The 19,930-nt window shown below is 37.2% G+C and overlaps 1 protein-coding gene across 1 annotated transcript in view; it reads right to left on the reverse strand.

The window, feature by feature from the left end:
* The window catches only part of LOC128863707 (uncharacterized), a 156,289-nt gene that overhangs the window by 37,448 nt on the left and 98,911 nt on the right, over positions 1-19,930 (reverse strand). The window contains exon 4 of the mRNA XM_054102991.1: positions 11,024-11,159. Coding sequence (XP_053958966.1) covers positions 11,024-11,159 — 136 coding nt within the window. The remainder of the gene's footprint in view (positions 1-11,023; positions 11,160-19,930) is intronic.

Below are 19,930 nucleotides of genomic sequence, written 5' to 3' on the forward strand. Positions count from 1 at the left end.
CGCTGAACTACATATGGAGGCAGATACTTTTCTGTGAAAATACTAATTGCACACTCACTCGAATTCACGCTTGGAAATCAGATATTTTCTTGCAAGGACGAAAGAAAATTATTAATGCAAATGGAAGAGGGTCTTGCAAGTGGAAGTTCTTTTTTCAAATGCAAATTAAACACAAATTTTGAATGGAGTCTTGTTATCTGTTTATTGGCATATAAAGCGAGTAGAGGGTAAAGTCATGAGTGTTTAATGAGTGGCCGCTCATGAGTGTTAAATGATATTTTCCACTCTTTTGTTGAAATATTCCATGCCATTAAGGTATAATTGGGAATACATCGCAACCATTTCGCGCAGAAAATTTGCTTGCAAAGCTTCAGTTGGCTTTGGTTTATTTCCATTAAGTCTGTTCGTGAGACTGCAGAGAAAATGGTGTAAGCGAAAATGGTGGATCGAACCGAACTAGCGGTCAAATCACTGCCGAACATCTTCGGCGTATTGTTTTTGGGAATTTCGTTTGCCATCAGACGATTATTTTGTTCGCTGTATGGCAAGTTGCATGGTTTTGGTGAAACCCTTTATCCTTATTCGACTATATCAGCCTATATCATTAATAACACTGCAAAACCAAAATTTTAGGAAAGGTATTTGATAGTTGATTCAACTTAATTGAGGCCTTCTTAGTTCAATGGCATTCCTATTTTTGCTGATTTGCTCCAGTTTAAAAAAAAAAAAACGAAATTCGAAAAATTCTTTTATCGACGCTGGGACCCTCGTGTTTAGGCAATCACTTTTATGGGAGCCAAATTTTTAAGTGGTCCTATCTTTTCAGAAATAACTGAGTTTATATTAAGGGGTTAGGGGTAGTCAGAGTTCCGAAAAAATTATGATTTTCAATAATTTTTTTTGCTAATCCGTTGCTTTATTTTACAAAAATAAAAACATAGCATTAATAAATAATGTTTCGACTTGACTTCAGCAAAATTAAAAAAAAAAATTTCTAATTGTAAAATGTATTGCTGTTTGTGTGGAGCCCGTTTCTCCAGAAGTCCCTTACAGTGATCATCACAAGTCCTTGAAGATTCATCTAAAATCATTCGTACAAGAGAAATTAGTTTCATTAATAGGTAAACGTGTGACTGATCGAAGCTTTTTTTCAAAATTAACAATATGGCGGGCTCAGGAAATTTTTTTCAGATTTTCGAGAAAAAAAGCGACAATTAATTGTTTAAAATAATCGAAACTTTGAAAGAAAATCCTTCGAACAGGCACGAGTTTTTTGTGTTTTTCAAAGGCAGTATACATTTTATTGAAATCTTCCAAGCGGTTTTTAAGTTACATTGATCACCAGTTCAAAAAACATAGTTTTGAGAACAACGCACTTAAAGTTTTGCTATCGATTTATGTAGAGTTATACGAATTATTTAATTACTTCCACTGTGTCATCTATTCCTGGGACATATAATAATTCTTCAGCCGTATAAAAATATCGATTTGCCGATTAGACATCAGCATTTTACCTTCTCAAGTGTTATCGGTGACGCTTTTCTCTGCCACTTTCAAACGTGCTGCATCCAGCTACTTGCTTTCGAACGCTCTGGAGCGCCCTTTGTTAATTGTTGAATAACTCAAAAAATATTTGTAAAATTTTTACACAATATTTTTAAAATATTTAACTTTAAGAAAATTCAAAAAAAAGTCCAGGTTTTTGAAAATTCTTCCTACCTAATTCTGACTAAAACTAAGGGAGTTATTAAAAAAAAGTCCAGACTATCAGATACTTTGCCGAAAAAAAATTTAGTATACCAAAAAAAGTTGTAACCTACGCATCTCTCGATGTGCTGTGAATGTCACTCTATTGACAAATGTTGATCTGCTTCAACGATTTTCCTTACAGAATCGATGTAAGCAGTTTAGTAGCCGCAACGAACATTCTTTGAAGATTTTATGTCCAGTACCGAATCACTCGACTAAAATTATTTGACTACCTTTTTAGACAGGGCTTTGCTGAAATGATTATTTTGCCCGAATTTGTATTGCAATTTTGACAGTTTCCTCAAATTTATAGATTTTAATGGCTTTTATACGGTGTTTAAGTGAAAATCGCGTTCATATTTGTAAATTACAAATTTTCTAAAAATCACAAAGCTCCCCAGCGACCTTTGACAAGTAACAAAAAAAGCACAGTGAAAAAAGAACTCGATCTCGAAAGACCTTGTACATATAATTGCCATCATGCCTTGATATTACTTTGTATTCAATTTCATTATCATTCTGTGCATACGTCGTATGAACAGAATAAGATGTTGTTTCCACAACAACAATAAATAAAATAACAAAAGCAATCTCAACGGCCGCCATAAGGTTCGCAGCAGCAACATTAACGGCGCCAACAACGCTGCCGCTTACCAATCCATGGAATACGATGCCAGCGTGTTGCATTTATCACTTGGCACTGAAGCTGTTGTAGATATGTATATGCACGGGGCGAATATGTATGTTAATGTTGCACATACTTTTTTTAGCAACTGCACAAAGCGAGGAGGTAAGTAAATCAATTCAATGGTTTTTAGATAAATGGCACCAACTCAGGATGAAAGACCCAGACCAATACAGTAAATGTGAAGTTGCTTGTATCCCATCGAATACGACCCAGGTGGCGGCTCGAGGAATGCCCTGCAGATATGTGGGGTGGATTGGTAATAAAATACCGCCCGCAAACCAAAACAAGCAAGCACCAGCTTGGAGGATATGCATCTGCGAATCAATCGGTGATAACTTTTGGGTTCCATATTGGGACTATGAGATGCCCTTGGTTGGAAATCTTAATTAAAGTAGCACTTGAAAGGTCGCCAGAGGGCTAAAATGTTCTTGAAAAGTATTCCTTCATAAATTTAACTATGGGTATCTGCAAAAAAATTTTTACAATGAACGCAATAGTTCAATTAAGACAAAATAAATATGCAATACATTTTTATGCTCTCTTTTTTAATACAATTTTTCTTTGCGATAGTAAATAATAAGCTTTTGAACCTCAAATAGTACACTGGGCTTATAGGGAAGCATAAGATATCATTTTATACCACATAATCACAGTCTGGCAGACGCCCGTAAAGAAGTCTATAGTAGAGGCTCATCAATATTCTAAAAGACAGCGTGCAAGTATTGAAGGGCGCTTTACCCTCTGCTTCAACAGATGCCTGAAAACCTGAACTAATCTACTGCCTTATTGATCTATATGGACAACTTTAATCAAGCTATAATAAATACACGATGGCGCAAAATAAATTGTCGAATTTTGTTTTTGAATAATTTTTTTACTCAAAATAATTTTTTTTTGGCAAAAAATGGGAATATTTACATATTTTGATCACCAGCATTGCATTGCTTCTCTGTTTGTATACTGCAGCTGTCTAGTTCATCAGTGTTAAGTATAATCGGTGTACGGCGCCAACTGCAAAAAATAAAACTATAAATCTCCCGATAGGGTGATTAATTTAGTGCCACCTTGTACAAGCAAAGTCAATAAATAAATTGTAGAGATTCAAGTTCAGGAGACTCAGCGAGCGCTGGACTAGTGCGCAAACATTCAAAGTCGTGAGATACTTCTAGCCACGGGTAGATCCAGGGCGTGTTCTTCGCGAAGGAACTTCTAAGGCTCACAAAGCCGCAGCTCTCGAATTTGGTAGGTATCCTTACTGGACATTGTCCGTTAGGTGTCCATGCTTTGAGACTTTGGAAAGTTTCATTTCCTTTCTGTAGAAGCTGTCTTGGGGAATAGATGGAATCATCTCTGCACCTTCTTCTCAGCTGGTCTGTCGGGCTAATATTCAGACATGTAGACTCTCACTTGTTTGCTAGCTGTTAATACGAAAGCAAATCAATGCCTTTGGTCGTCACCAATCTAGTCAAACCCCTTCTTCTTGTCTGGTTCCATCTGTCTGATTCCAACCCTTCTTTTTTCCCTGCCCTCCCCCTGTATGGTATCACAACGGAAAAATTTTGGATATTTGTCCACTGTGCCCTTCGTAAGGGCAGCCATTTACCCTAAGTTCGGGATATTCAAAATTCTCGACGACTGCTTCCTAACTTTCAGTCATCCAGATTATTTAATCTTCTTCTTTACTTTCGGGAATTTCTTTGTTTTGAAAAGGCGATTTGCCAATTATATAATGGCTTGGTACATCGCAGGCTTAAAAATAAATCAAAATATAACTAGTAAAATACGCTGAACTTGAAATAATTGTATCTCTGCAGCATTTTTCTAACTGAGCTTTCAATCAGCTGCGCTGAGCCTGATAAATTCCTTTCTCAACCTACAACCAATCGGTCATTTAATTCATCAACTGCTGAAAAATCACATCGAAAATAGCGTTCGAGTGCAGCCAATTTGCAACTGAGGCCACCTGTACTAAGCGCTTGTCATAACTGGGCAGTGCAAAATTTGCCGAGAAAATGCGCCTCCTCATAGAAGGTGACTTCGCTGGAGCAACAGCAACATTTATATAAATTTTGTGCTTGCAGTTTGGCAGTTGGATTGTTTCAATGCTAATGTAAACAAACAAGTAAGGCAACAAGAACGAAGCAAGACACTTTAACTTACTAATAAGCAAATCTTAAGAAAAAAAAAAACAGCTCCTATAGCGATACCACCTTACGTGAATTCACCTTGTCCCTCCCTGTTTGACATTAGTGCGTCGCATTATTAAGGTATCCAGCTTTTTCTTATTCTTGTAAACTTTGGCTTAGCGCTTACTTTGTCGAACAGGTAGGCAAGAGATAATAAATGGAGCATTATAGTTCTTCTCTGCCCCTTATTTTGAAGCTCTCAAATAACTTTGAATAATAATAATAGCTTTAAATTTTGAAAAAATATGACCCACTGGGCTCACTAAATGTTTCCAACAAAAATGGTCAGGAAATTTATTTCATGCAATATTAGCCACGATTAAACCGCCTTTCTTTATTACTTTGCATAGGATACTAGTGCGTTAGTATCTTGGAATAATTCTTTACTCAACTTTCACTCTCAGAAGTCATAAAGACTTTATTATTTCAAAATCCTACCCTATCCATGGCTTTCTATGCGTGTATAGTTTAGACTTCTTAGACCCTTATACGATTAATTTCCAGTTTACCGCGTTCCTCCAGTCCAATATACTTCGTTTAAGTTTCTAGATAGAGTTTTTTTGTCTTTGGGTTGGCTACAGTAATGCCTTGAGTAGTGAAAACCGTTCATAGCAACGTCCTGTAACCTAAGTATCCTCTGTATTTTCAGTCGCAACGTGGCCTTCGTTTGAGCATCGTATTACTGTCGATGAATAGTGAAAGTTGTACACATTTGAAAGATTTTGTAATGGAGTAAATTGAACAAAACCAAATGGAATCATCTTCGGAAGGTTAGTAATATACGAGAAATCTTTAGTACATATCAATACCTCGACACAAAATTTTTAGCTGCAGCAATACGTAGATACATTTTTTGCAATTTTTTTATAAAATTTGAGTTTTCAAACTGTATAGTAATACAACGCCGTCATATGCTGCTTTGAAACCTATTAAAGGTTACTCAAAAAAGTAATGGTTACTGAATAAAACAAGGTTCAGCTGGTACCACTTGCTAATCAGCGACCCCGAAAACATATAAATTTACATGCATCTTGATTATGTTCTAGAATATACGCTATTTCACGTGAGGGGTGGCCAATAGGGGTGGAAGGGGGTGGATTTTCAAAATTTTAAGATCAAATTCGTAATCAGCGACCCCGACAACCCCCGAGTAAGAAATTTTGAATCAATTACTTAATTTTTTGAGTTTTGGCCAGCTTTTCGGGAATCGGCCGCACTGTGGAGCGGCTCAAAAAATGTTTCTTAACTAACCCTAAAATTTTTGAATTTTTCCCATTTCCTTTCGCTTATAGTTCTCGCTTTTCATTAATCAATTTAAAGTTGTTTGATTTTCGTTGCCTTTTGTGTTTATTTTAGTTCAAGGTGACATTAATTGCGCATTTCCTTTGCCACGCATTAACTTTCTGATCCCGGCGGCAACTTTACCAAGCTCTTACCCCTTTTATTTCAAAATATGAAAAATGAATGCAATGCCCTAATTGCTCGAGCTCTTCGCGAATTTAATGAGACCTCGATTTTCATTTCGTTTGATTTTTTATTTTATCCTTAGTTTTTTTTTTTTTTTGATTTATTAATTGACCTAGTACGTCAGAAAGGACTTTTGCATTTTTGAATAAAAATATATACATAAATGGAAATTTGTTATAGTTGATGTATAATAGCCTAGACAGACGGCGGCGTTAATCGGGATTACAAGTGCAGTTAATTATGATTAAAATTGTAATGTAACAGATAGTTGTTACGCGGATTAGTGAACAGCTGATTTAATAATAAGAAATAATTATTTATTTAAAAAAATCTTAAATTGCATTTTCTCAAACTGTTCAAAAATAATTAGTGCAAACTATTATTGAACCCCGTCTTTATTCTACTTTTATATAAAAGTTGTATTATTTCGTATTCATCGAAAATTTCCCTAGTCCACATAAGTTATGGGTATAAATTCTAGTTCTCAATCCGCATTAGTTGCACTTAGTCCCTGCGATAATTCCGAAGAAATTCGCCTCTGGAAATTCGCTAATTACCTTTCGATTGGCTTCAAAATGTGTCTTACCTTTAACAATTTTTTTACATTTTTATTTTGCTAAAAATATATTTTATTATTTTTAAATTTTATTATTATAATTATTTATATTTAAAAAGGGTTTTTATGCCAACAAATCTACTCATCGCATGCTGGCAAATTGCCCGCTGCTGTTGCGTACGTGTTGCGTTGCAACCTCATTGCCTGTTGTTGCCACAACTTAATTGAAAATTTCATTTACGTGTACGGAAAAATTGCTAGATAATATTGTAACACTTAAAAGCAATTCAAAACTGGCAAGGCACAACTTTCAACAGCGCGAAAACCTCCATAGGCTTTAAGTGGGTAAATCACTTTTATACCTATTTTAAAAGTTTATATGAAACTAATTATTTTTGAAGCGTGAAATGCTGAAATACTTATATGGACATGTTGCGAAATTAAATATGTTAATATAAGTTTTTATTATTTTTTAATATTTGTTTAACTTTCTATATTTATTTACACCACACAACTGCTCTGAATACTGGATTTTGCGCTTCTTTTGCTTAATAATGTATTGGGAATTGATTACCCAGTTTTACTAAAATTCAGTAAGTCTCTTAATATGAGTCTGGAAAGTAGTCCCTATACATACACATACATACATAATTGGGGCGTACACCCTTTTTTGGGTGTTTAGCCGAGTTCCTCCTCCTATTTGAGGCGTGCGTCCTGGTGTTGTTCCGCAAATGGAGGGACCTACAGTTTCAAGCCGACTCCGAATGGCAGACATTTTTATGAGGAACTTTTTCATGGTAGAAATACACTCGGAGGTTTGCCAATGCCTGCTGAGGGGCGACTACTATTAGAAACAACTTTTTCTTAAGTTTCGTGTTGCACTGAGATCCGAGCCTACGTTCTCGCTGTGAATTCCGAATGGTAGTCACGCACCAACCCATTCGACTACGGCGGCCCTATAAACCTACTTTCAAAAACGGAAATACGCAAAGTCCCAACTATCTTTCTACTACTAAACTTATCACAATTTTAAAGCTGTTCAAAATTATAGTTCAAGAAAAAATATTTATTTATGGGTTAGTGGACTTGAGATATGTTCAAATGCGACTACATAGGAACTGGCAACGGAAAATCAATTTTCAATGTTTTAGAAATTATTTTCTCTAAAAACAAAAAGCAGGCTCTAAGTGACTTCCGAAAATAATCAACATTTTATTGTTTTTTTCTAAAGATAAAGAAAGAAGAAGATAAATAATAAGATTTTTTTTTATTATATTTAAGTAATATCGTACTCAAGTCCTGTCGCCAAACTGGTCCCCAATCAGTTAAGTCATTTCTAGTTTGTAGCAGTTTGAAAATTAAACTTATGATTTTTTAACACATTTTGAGCTGTAGACACGTCGTTTTGGAAAGTTTGTGTAATTTAAAAAAACAAAACCATTTGGATATGATTAGCTTTAAAATACAAAAAACCTTGTGTAAATGCGCAAAATTCTGTGCATAATTATTAGTTTACGTACATACCATACTTTGGACTTTATTTCATAAGATATAAACATTAGGGCGGGTCGATTTAAAAATCGCTCATTGCTCTGTGAAAATCGTATTCTAGGGATCAAAATAAGAAACTTTGCCGAAGGAACCATACCTCTAAAACGAATTCTGATGTCCCTCAATTTGGGTCGAACTTTTTAGTTTCTTTTCTCATGTAAATACCAAAAATGGTGATATTTGGAAATGATTGTATGGGGAACCCCCCAGGGGAGTTCCAGGGGGTGTGCCACAGAGCAATGGGCGATTTTTTTGCCACCCCACAAATCGACCGCCCTAATAAACAGATATACATACTAAACTTATGCACAACACTAAAAGTTTTTGGAATCTCTCATTAGGTAAAATTTGTCGGCTGAATAGATTTCAAGATGTGAAGTTTTTAAAATTTTATGGTAAACTTCATTGCTAGATGAGAAATTCATTTGTTTTGGTTTATTAGCGTCATTAAATCATCAATTTTGTAAAACAAAATCGACATTTCTCGTGTACATTTGCGTGCATTACTTTTTACCCTATTTCAGATAATTCAAATAACTCAAAAATGACAATATCGGCGGGCTTTGTTTGTGGAATTCAAACGGAAACGTGCTAATCTCAATGACGAATTCCATGATGGTTATTCATCAACTAAGCAATTGTTTGTTCTCCCTATAAACATCGCAGCTAAATAAAGAAATGTATTGGCATGTCAAATATTGGGTGATGGAGGCTATCTTGGGCGCTGATAAAATTAAAATAAAATGATTTTGAATTATGATTTATTTGTAAAGAAAAAAACAACAACAAAAACTCATTATTCATAACAACAACGCTCTCACACAGCAACCCAAAATATAGATTATTTGAAGGAGAACCAGAATTATTGACTGGTTTATCGCCTAACGACTCTTTCATGTTCCCACACGCCAAAATTGAAACAAGGTGTGAGAACATCTGAAGAGCTAAAGAAGCTGTTGATACATATAAATATTATGGTTTGCTTAAAACCCGCTGTAGGCACGAAACACCAAATGATAGGAGAAGTGTTTTCCTAATAGCAATTGCCCGCCGGGAGGCAATGACACAACTCCGAGTGTATTTCTGTATTTTTTTTTTTGCAGTACTTACACTTTTTTTATATGTCAGTTCAAGAGTCCGAAGTTTTTTCTGTTTTTAGTTAAAGGATATGCTAATGAACAAATGTCATTAATAAAATTTGAACCAAGCCCTACCAGCTAAAAATGGCTGCTTGATAAAGTATTGAGTTTACAATTTTTCATTGCGTGTTGCCTATTTCACATCATTAGCACGTTTCCTACCAAGCGTCACATAAAGGGATCAGCTGTATTTTCACGTAGGACAGCCGACACAAATATCTGACGCTGGTTTAGCTTAATTCAATTATAACTCCAATACTAATATAACTAAGTATTACTGGGGTAAGAACCATTATATTTTTATGGACGATTTTTGCAATAGTGCCCGCTTAGCTAAGTATTTACATAAAGATAATTCACATATTGGCGGCACTCTTAGAAAAAATATTAAAGGGAACCCATCGAGACTTCTGTCAACTAAACTACAAAAAGAAGAAACTGCCTTTAGGAGAAAAGGTTCTGTTCTTGTACAAAAATGGAAAGACAAAAGAGACGTTTTGGGCATTTCTATAAAATACAAGGCCACTATAGGAGAAATAACAGATAAAAGAGGAAATAAAACGTCGAGACCAATTACCACAATTGATTATAACTTGAATATGTCAGGCATTAACAGGTGCAACGAAATAATTTTCTTACTACTCAACCCCACGATGCTCAATGGTACCTAAAAATATTTGTCTATGTCCTAGGCGTGTCAGTCTGGGACGCATGCTGGCTTTGACTTTGTAAACAACAAGAAAAAAACTTATTTGCAATTCCGTGCAGATATTGTCTTGTACCTTCTACATATTGACGGACTCTAGTTTTGATGCAGTAGAAGAAATTTCAGCAGTGGGTTGCATATGTCTACATACTTGAATTCGCACTAGAAACCGCCACCATGTGGGTGAACTATTTCAAAGCGCAGAACTTATGTATTCTATCTAGCATCACTGTGGACCGAAACGGTCTATGGCTAACTTCAAGTCACAAGGTCAACCTAACCCATGCTTCACCATATTAACGCTCAGCCGTCTACGAGCTCGCGAGTCCCTAAAGCGAATACTCATTTTCCAAAAAAAATAACTATAAGGTTAAGATGTCGTGTATGTTCCCAAAAAAGAAAAGATCGGCAACTTCTTTTACGCGCGCAGGCCAAGCAATTGATCTATGCATCGATCCATGTTTGAGAGATTATCACACGCAATATGAGCCATAGGACAACTGTGTTTTCATTTAGACATAATTTGTTGTAAGTTTTGTATATTTGAATAAAGTGTTTTACACTACAATTTGCCTGTCAACCAATTGTGGCCCTGGTCTATACCATAAAAATTCTAAGATAGGCCATCATAGCAAATATGTGGCAGTATTAAAAAAAATACTTTTATAATGAGTTTGAGTTTCTAAGATACTCAGTGACGTGCAAGGCCCATATTACTAGACTAAAACGTATAAATAAAGTATCTAGCTGGTCTATGGTGACGGACTGCTTAAGTCCCCTTAATAGCGCAAACATTTGAAGAAACAATTTTGTTTGGAAACTACTCTGCAGATTATTTTAAAAACAGTATCAACTAGAATATCAACTAGAGGAGAGTAGAATTTCATAGGCACGAAAAAGTTATAAAAATACGTGAGATATATGTATTATATGTACTTGTAATATATTGTACAATAAAATATAGCAGAAAAATTAACTTACCCACAACAATCATGTCCTCATGCCCCGACACTGTTTGAAAAGACGGGGCTTCTCCCGATACCTCACAACGATAACGGCCAGTTGATTGCAACGTTACACGACGCAGCACCACTACATTGTCTGTGGAGTTGAGAAGCTGCAAGGAAATAATTCATAAAGGAAAATTAATATATAGTAAATATTGCATTACAATTAAAAACACTTTGTAATGGTTTCAATTTCATACAGTAATTTACATATTATTTATATGAAATTATTCTTACACATTTCATAATTTATTATTTTATTAAATGCTACAAAAATAGTAACTTTTCGAGGAAGGATACGCAATAATAAAGTTGTACATAAAAATGGAAATAGTTTAAGATAAGAAGGGCGTTTGTAGGAAAGAAGAGAAATCGAGCAATAGCAACTCTCTAGAAAATCCATATTCACACCCACTTAGATGAATCCAACACTTGTGCCACTTGACAGCTTGGCAAAAGTATTTCAGAGTTATTTCTGCTCTTGTAGTTTCCTTTTTTAGTTTTTATTGTTGCTGTTGTTAGCTTGGCGACTGTCAGCAACACTTTTGCCTCTGTAGAATTACTACTCGCTTGCTCCGCAAACTTGATACAATAAGATAAACTTTTCGTTATTGTATTAGTTAACTTTTCGTTACATTCTATCATGCTTCTTCTTGTTTTTTATGTACGTAAATATATATGTATGTGTGTACACATCCATATATAATCTTTGGCCTTTTCTGTAGTAAAAATTGGAAGGTGTTGTAAAGGGACTAGTTTTCCACAAATCATTTCAGTTCGCATGCAGTAGAAGTCTTGCAAAATATTTAACATTAGGAAAAACTTTTGAAAGTGAAAGGTTCGAAATAAATATCTTTGCTTATGAGGATAACTGTTGCACTAATAAACAAATACAACCAACGAGGAGAAGTTTTATTTTTTTAATAGTAGACAAAGAACTCTACTAAGAACAAGAACTAAACTAAGTAGATTGCTGCGAAGGGTGTGCGTCGGCATAACTGGGGCAATGAGATCCAGCCTACAATTCCTCCACAGTGTACTAGTGAGAATATCATCCTTCCTTGTCCTAAGCACGTAAACTATGTTAGCAGTACTGGGTCTTACGTAATAATATTTCTGAACAAAGGATCGGAGGTTTCAAAGCACAGGTTTCACAGAAAGTGTGAGTAAATTTAAAAACAAAGTGCGTGTAGTGTAGTATGCATAACAGAAGTGAAACTTTCAATTCAGACAAAGAAAGAGGCAGAGACCCGGGAGAGAATGAGAGAGAGAGAGAGAGAGAGAGACTGAATATAATATATATCTAAATAAATTCACAAAATTTGCAGAGAATACAAATAGACAAAATTTACAAAAAAACAAGGGAGAAAAGGGTCGACCGGTGTAAGTAAATGCCGGATACAAACCGTGGCAACAACGCGCACTACTCCGGAATGGATAGCACTTTATAGTACGCATAAGCACCAGCAAGGAAACGGAAATAAGCGCCAAAAAGTAGACACCAAAAAATAAAAAACGTCAAAAAAATTGGTACCAAAAAACGCTCCAAGGAAATATAACGCCAAAAAGTAGACGGCAAAAATATATTTGCTACAACTTTGCACCATCAAACAAGCGCCAAAAAGTAGGAAGTGTTGTTTCTCACTAAAAATTAGCAACCACAAGGAAAAACTCTGGTAAAATAGCATAAAGTACATTTAAGATATGTATAAGGTATAGCTCTCTCTCTCTCTCTCCTTTTCCTCTACGTTATATCTTTTTTCTCTCTGCGCTAAAGGCCTCAAGGAAATTTAGGATCACAATTTCAGGCCAGGCACTCTTGAAGATAGGTAACCCAGACATTGAAGCTGACGTGGTACACAGTTTGATCCAAGCTGCAGATGGTACAACTGGTGCAGCTGTCTTTTGGCTGAACTTTAAAAGATCGACGAAAATACGCCGTTACCTCACAGTCTTTCAAGCGAAGATCCATGATAGAGGAATCAAATTAGTCAGACATTAGTAACATTCAAATTCGATGAAACATACTTCACTCTTCTCAGAACCTTTTGAGCAAGGAACACCGTTCTTTTGTTTTGGGCTGAGTACCAGAACATGAAAGTTCTGACTGTCTAGCAAAATTAGCTGATATATCAAATTTTATGCACTAAATCCTCTTTGTGAGCCCATTAAAACTCATATAAATGAAGTTATCAAAGACTGTGAAAACAGGGAATCCACACGACACTGGATGGAGGGTCCAGGACAGCGGCAGGGTAAACGCTTTATCATTCCCTTTAGAAGAGGAAAGCCATGCAGATAGAGCTTACGAACTCTCACTTCGTATTATATTGAAGATTGTTCTCTTCGTTTAATTTAAGAAATAATTGTCTGCCGTTTTTGCGAACTGGATGATGAAGCGCCAGGGCACATCGTCGTCGAATGTGCAGCTCTCGGAAGACAAAAACTCGCACACCTGGATGGTGCGAATACAAATGCCTTGGTGATATGGAAGAAAAGGCCGGAGAAGATATTGAAATTCAACCAGATATTGTATTGAATTGCTGAACTTAAGTTTTAGACTTAAGTCAATAACTTGTAAATGAAATCAATAGGCTTATTATCAAGGCCAATAGATCGCATTAGAGGTCACAGGGCATTATGTTCCGATAGTAATAAATTCTTGATGAATTTGCAAGTACGAAGTATGCGGCTTCTGAATGGCCTTCTCAAAGCAAAACGCCAAATGTGAATTCTTGAAAGTGTGACTTTGAGGGTTTAGAGAAAGTGTGAGCTACGGAAATCATGAAGTTCTGCTTTCTTTACAAAATATATATTCTGTATTACGTACAGCTGATGAATTATGTTTGATTTATCTTCGAATAAAAAAATTGGTGTTCTTGAGTTTATTTTATAGCAGGTTGTAGTAGCAATGCAGCGACACATAAATGAAGGAGGGCTAAAAATTCTGCAAACTCTCAGTCAGTATTTAAGCCCATTAGAGGGTCTTGGGTTTGTTTCTCCGTTGATGCCAATTTAACACTCTAATTAGTGATCGCACATTTTTTTTATAATTTTAGAAAATTCTAAAAATATTTCTTGCAGTGTATAAATGGAGGAAAATAAGAAGTGTCAGGAATATTTGTAATAGAGTTCACTGGATCTTACCAGAAATTACAAAGTAAGGCCATAAAAGTAGTCATAAAGCGTGAATGAATTTACGAATGGCTTTCGGAACAGTATTAAAATATGCAAAATAACTTTTTCTTGAAGCTTATGCTCCATAAAGTGCCTTATTTTGATCGAAAAAGGTGTAATAATCAATCGAAAGGCTACAAAGTTCTCCGGCACCTTCTCACCAATCGTGGTGCTAAGGAGGTTAGTAGGTTGAATGTAAATGCTTGCAACGGAATTGTGAATGACCAGAAGTCAATGTTCAGGAACCCAAGTACTCAGGTAATATTGCTTATTGTATTTCAGAGCTACAGAGTATTTAGAGGATAAGTAGGTGAAATTGTTGAAGTGCCGGTCCGGCACTCCTCAAGTAGCACTAAAGTGCCATTATGAGACCTCCAACAGGCAGATATCTACAGCCAGCCAGAGCTGTTGAAGGAGATTGATTGGATTTAGGTTGGCGCACCAACCCAGGCTGTCGAAGAAAGGAGCACCCAGTGACCTTAGTCGTCTAGCTGCCAAGCTCGATTTACATTTACAGAGAAAATGCTCTATAGTATCTTTCTCTGAAAAGTCTCCACAGCTTCTGCAATGAGGATTAAATGGCAAACCTAGCTTTTCCGCGAGTGTGACGATCGTTCAGTGATTTTGATATAGAGGATAATTGCACAAAAGTGGGGTGGTAAATCATTGTTCCAGTGACAACTTTGCTTATTTCATGAATCTGAACACTTTGTCGAGTTAAAGGGAGTGTAGCTCATCGATTTTCAATGCATCAGACCGAAAAATCTGCCATCAAGGTTAGGTTAGGTTTAGCAGCCGCATCGCACATAGAGACAAAGATGCCACTTAGACCACGAAATGGGACCGTTGTGAATCGCGGGGGCTGAGCTACGTTTCCCTCTCCATAATTAAACCATCCTGAGCTTTTGACAAAGCGTAAAAGGTTGTTGATACCTAAAATGTATATATGATCTATATTCGTTAAGAAGTAGGATTTTAAAAATCAGTTCCTGCTTCTGGCTAGAGCTGGGCATGTGCAAAAAAGGTGTTGAATTGTTTCCAACTCCTCCTCATTTCTGCAGCTACGACAGAAATCATGCGTGTAAACGCCTAATCTCTTTGCATGATTTCCTATGAGACAATGTCCTCTGAGGGCCCCTACTAAGGTCCTGATTTGAAGTCTATTCAGACGTAAATTTAGCCTTGGCCATGTTTGCCCAGCAATTTCACAGGTGTTAACGCTAATCCATCTTTGATTTGCAGACCTAATTAATGTGTCCTTAATGAGAAGCTTACAAATTGCGAGAGGTATCTCCATAAAATTACTTATATCTGGCAAACAGGTACCTTCTCTTCCAAGTTGGTCTGCCGTACAGTTCCCTGGTATATCTCTGTGGCCTGAAGCCCAGTATGAGATTATACGATATTGCTTGGCCATCTCATTTATGCTGCTTGGAATGCATACAGGGCTCGTAGGGCAGCTTGGCTGTCTGATAGAATGCAGATATCCGTTGATTATATTCTGTTTATCTTTAGCCATTTTAAGGCTTCATGAATAGCGTTTATTTCCGATTGAAAAACCCTACAGTGATCTGGTAGTTTAAAGGATTCACTAATGGAAAGCCCTTCGCAAAATAACCTTGATCCTACACCGGTGCCCATTTTAGACCCGTCCGTGTAGATCTTAACGGGTTTGTTGGGTGTTGGATCTTCTTCAAACAATTCCAGTCTAGAAGGGATTTTCATTAGGAAGTTCCTTTCGAAGCAGAGAATGGGAGGGTGATAATCACAGCCACTGGGTATATCTGCCATCTAAGTCTGTGCTATTTTCGTCCTCAAAATAAGGTGGCCAATGATGGTTTTGGTGACCATTTGTCGTACCCATGGATTGTGCGTCGAAATTAGTGCTATCAGGGTTCGTCGCGGACTCTTTCTCTGCCTGAAAAGTAATTTTGTCAACATCCTATCTGGTATTTTCAGGAAACATTTGTTTGTTGCAGTTATTAGTGCTACACCAAAGGCTTTCATGAGCATACCAATCAAAGAGGAATGGAGAAAAATTGACTCGACCTACCCTTTTTCACTGTTAAACTCTGTTCGAAGTCGTTTAGTAGAAATAAAAAGCTGTAATGTTCGTAACGTTTGAAAATATTAATAAGTGAATATTTCTTTGAACTTCTTTGGATATTTTTAATTTTTATTCACATTTTGCTGACTTAAATAAAAGCTCGTGGAAAAAGTAATAGAAAATTCAAAACCAAAAATATTTTGAAATATTTTCGAAACCGCAAAAGCTGACTTTCATACAATAAAATAATTTTAATTTTATAAAATCCCAGTTCAAGCAAGTTCAGTGACCAATGACAAATATTAACCAGAGCAAAAAAGAATGTAACCACATATTAATTTCAATGCAGTGGCAAATATTTGCTGGGCAGTGAACGTTAAGCGGCATCCTCTTTGATTCCACGCTACTCGCTAAGAGAAAATTCGATTTGTTGCATGGTTCTTATACACAATCACCACATCGTTCGCTTGCACGCGTAAATATTTTCTTAAGCAATCAACTGTTGCAGCTTTGTCGCCCGCCGCAGCCGCAACCACATATTGCTTTAGTGTGTCTGTGTGTGTGTATATTTTCAGAGGCAAAGGATAAAGAAAAAAATGTTTTGCGCTTAGTATAAAAGGTGTTGTTGTTGTCAGTTTTGAAACTGTCACAAGTTGAAAATACGTACATATCTGCGTTATTCGAGTAGTGAGAAGTTGATTTCCTTTATACCCTCCCACACAAGTAAGAAGGAAGCACACACACAAGCAGTGAAGTTCACCCTCAAAAACACTTGCAAACTTCTTTGCCCACAACTTTTTACGAAAATGTTGTCTGTTGGCGGAAGCCGCAAGTTCTTTTCATTTTTCTGTATGTTGTTCTTTCAATTGCTGTAATTTTTTCCTTTTCAATGGAAAGTGATCAACATGACTTTCCACTTAATCCGATATACCATACATTGGGGCGGAGGTCACACAACTGGAGCAATCGTATTTAACTATTTTTGATGAAAATAACAGAAATAGAATAGAAAATACAAAGGTTTATATAGCATTGACCGAAACTTTTTTTTGCTGAGTCTTGCTTATGCTTACGTACAGTATTGCGCGAAAATTTACGACCACCAGAGTATAAGTCAAAAATATGTATTAAATTTAAAGTACCAAAATTTGTATTTTCTTGTAGTTTTTAACAAAGGCATTTAATTTTGTGTAACGAACCTAATTTAAATTCTAAGTGTTGGATTTTATAGAATAAAACTCTATACTTATATGTGCAAGAAATTCTTTTGTTCATGCATTTGAATGCCTTTGAATAATAAATATAATAGAGACAAGCCTTACTAACTTTTTTCGCAATGTAGCATCACATTTTATGTATGAATGAAGGAATGCAAATTAAATTTGTACTTTGACCTAATGATCCTATGTGCCCTATAATCATCATAGAACCGCATCCAAACCCAGTTTCCTTAACAAATTGAAGATAAAGCTGGGTGGGCGTGAGCGTATATGCCTTTCTTAAGGCCGCATCCAGCCATATTCGGCCAAGATGTCTCAACCTTATTCGCGCTATAGCGTCACATTCGGGAAGAAGGTGCACGCAGAAAAGGCAGGAGTCTGTGGACCATATCTCACTCCTGTGCAGATGACTACGCAATACCCACTGAGCATTCTCAGTTAGTATTCAGAAAGGGTTATGAGTTGCCTGAAACTTATTCGATTATACGCCGCCTCCAATAAAGACTTTGCCTGTCGTGAACCCATAATTTGTTGCCATTCACGACTCTTAGCCTTACTTCTTCACTTTTAAGCTTCTTCTTGGTGGTGTGTTGCCCCATAACAAAGAGGGGGTCGAGTCCTATTAAAAAATAGGCTCTCTTACCAATGTATCCGGATTTATATATGTTAACAAGTTTATGTTTCTTTATGTTCGAAGTTTGAGAGAGGTTTATAAACTACGGCAGTCTTCACTTTTTGCACTATACTATACTTATAAAAGTTGTGGATACAACCTGAAACCTACTTTCAAACAATTGGGATGTGTAGTATACTTCTATTTCTATAATTAAAAAATATAATTTAGCTGGACAACGGCCAGGATTAGCCCACGTATCCTCTGGGTAGCTTCCGAACATCCGTTCGGGAGTGAGATAACGTGAGAAGGCGAAACATTCCAGGATAGCTGGTTGTGCGTTGGGTTTTTGACCCGCCACTTAAAAATCGCCCCCAATGAAAAGTTTAAAAAAGCCTCGGATGAGACCTCCCTATACTGATGAAGACCCCTGCAAATGAACTAAGGATTATGATTTGAGGGCATGCACTCTCACTCCTGCTCTCAGAGAGTACTGCCCAACAAACCGGCATGCATGAGCAATGGAGCAACATTTCCCATTCTCTACGTATCGCCGCCGAAGAAGAAATCGAATTCCGGCGAGCCCGAAAAAAAAATTGGTACGACGAGGAATGTCATGCTGCCGCAGAAAGAAAGGATGCCGCCTATAGAGCCACGCAGCGATCGGGCGCAACGCGAGCCATGTGGGATCGCTACAGAGAGCTGAAAAAGGAAGAGAGACGTATTATCCGAAAGAAGAAACGAGAGGCCGAAATACGTGAGTGCGAAGAGCTTCAGATGCTGGCCAATAGGAACAACGCCCGAAAACTCTACCAGAAAGTTCGGCGGCTTACAGAAGGTTTCAAGACCGGGGCGTTTTCCTGTAAGAACAAAGACGGCGAACTGGTGACTGACGTACAGGGCAATCTTAAATTATGGAGGGAACACTTCTCGAACCTATTAAACAGTGACAGCTGCGCATGTCACCGAGAAAGTGAAGATCCCGATACCCCAATCGTTGACGACGGAATTGTCGTTCCGCTACCCGATCATGACGAGGTGAGAATAGCGATAACGCGGCTAAAGAACAACAATGCGGCGGGCGCCGACGGACTGCCGGGTGAGCTATTCAAACATGGCGGCGAGGAGCTGGTAAGGTGCATGCATTAGCTCCTATGCAAAATATGGTCGGATGAAAGCATGCCTGCCGATTGGAATTTAAGTGTGCTCTGCCCGATCCATAAGAAGGGCGATCCTGCAATTTGTGCCAATTACCGCGGGATTAGTCTTCTAAATATCGCCTACAAGGTTCTAGCGAGCGTATTGTGTGAAAGGCTGAAGCCCACCGTCAACCAACTGATTGGACCTTATCAGTTTCGTTTCAGACCTGGAAAGTCTACCATCGACCAAACATTCACAATACGCCAAATCTTGGAAAATACCCATGAAAGGAGAATCGACACACACCATCTCTTCGTTGACTTCAAGGCTGCATTCGACAGTACGGAAAGGAGTTACCTGTATGCCGCGTTGTCTGAATTTGGTATCCCCGCTAAACTAATTCGGCTATGTAAGATGACGTTGCTCAACACCAACAGCGCCGTCAGAATTGGGAAGGACCTCTCCGAGCCGTTTGATACCAACCGAGGTTTCAGACAGGGTGACTCGCTGTCGTGTGACTTCTTTAACCTGATGTTGGAGAGTATCGTACGAGCCGCAGAACTGAATCGCTCAGGCACAATATTTTATAAGAGCGTACAATTGTTGGCGTATGCCGATGATATTGACATTATCGGCCTTAACAACCGCGCTGTTAGTTCTGCCTTCTCCAAACTGGATAAAGAG

This window comes from Anastrepha ludens, chromosome 5 (assembly GCF_028408465.1).
Source record: "Anastrepha ludens isolate Willacy chromosome 5, idAnaLude1.1, whole genome shotgun sequence".
Taxonomy (NCBI): Eukaryota; Metazoa; Arthropoda; class Insecta; order Diptera; family Tephritidae; genus Anastrepha; species Anastrepha ludens.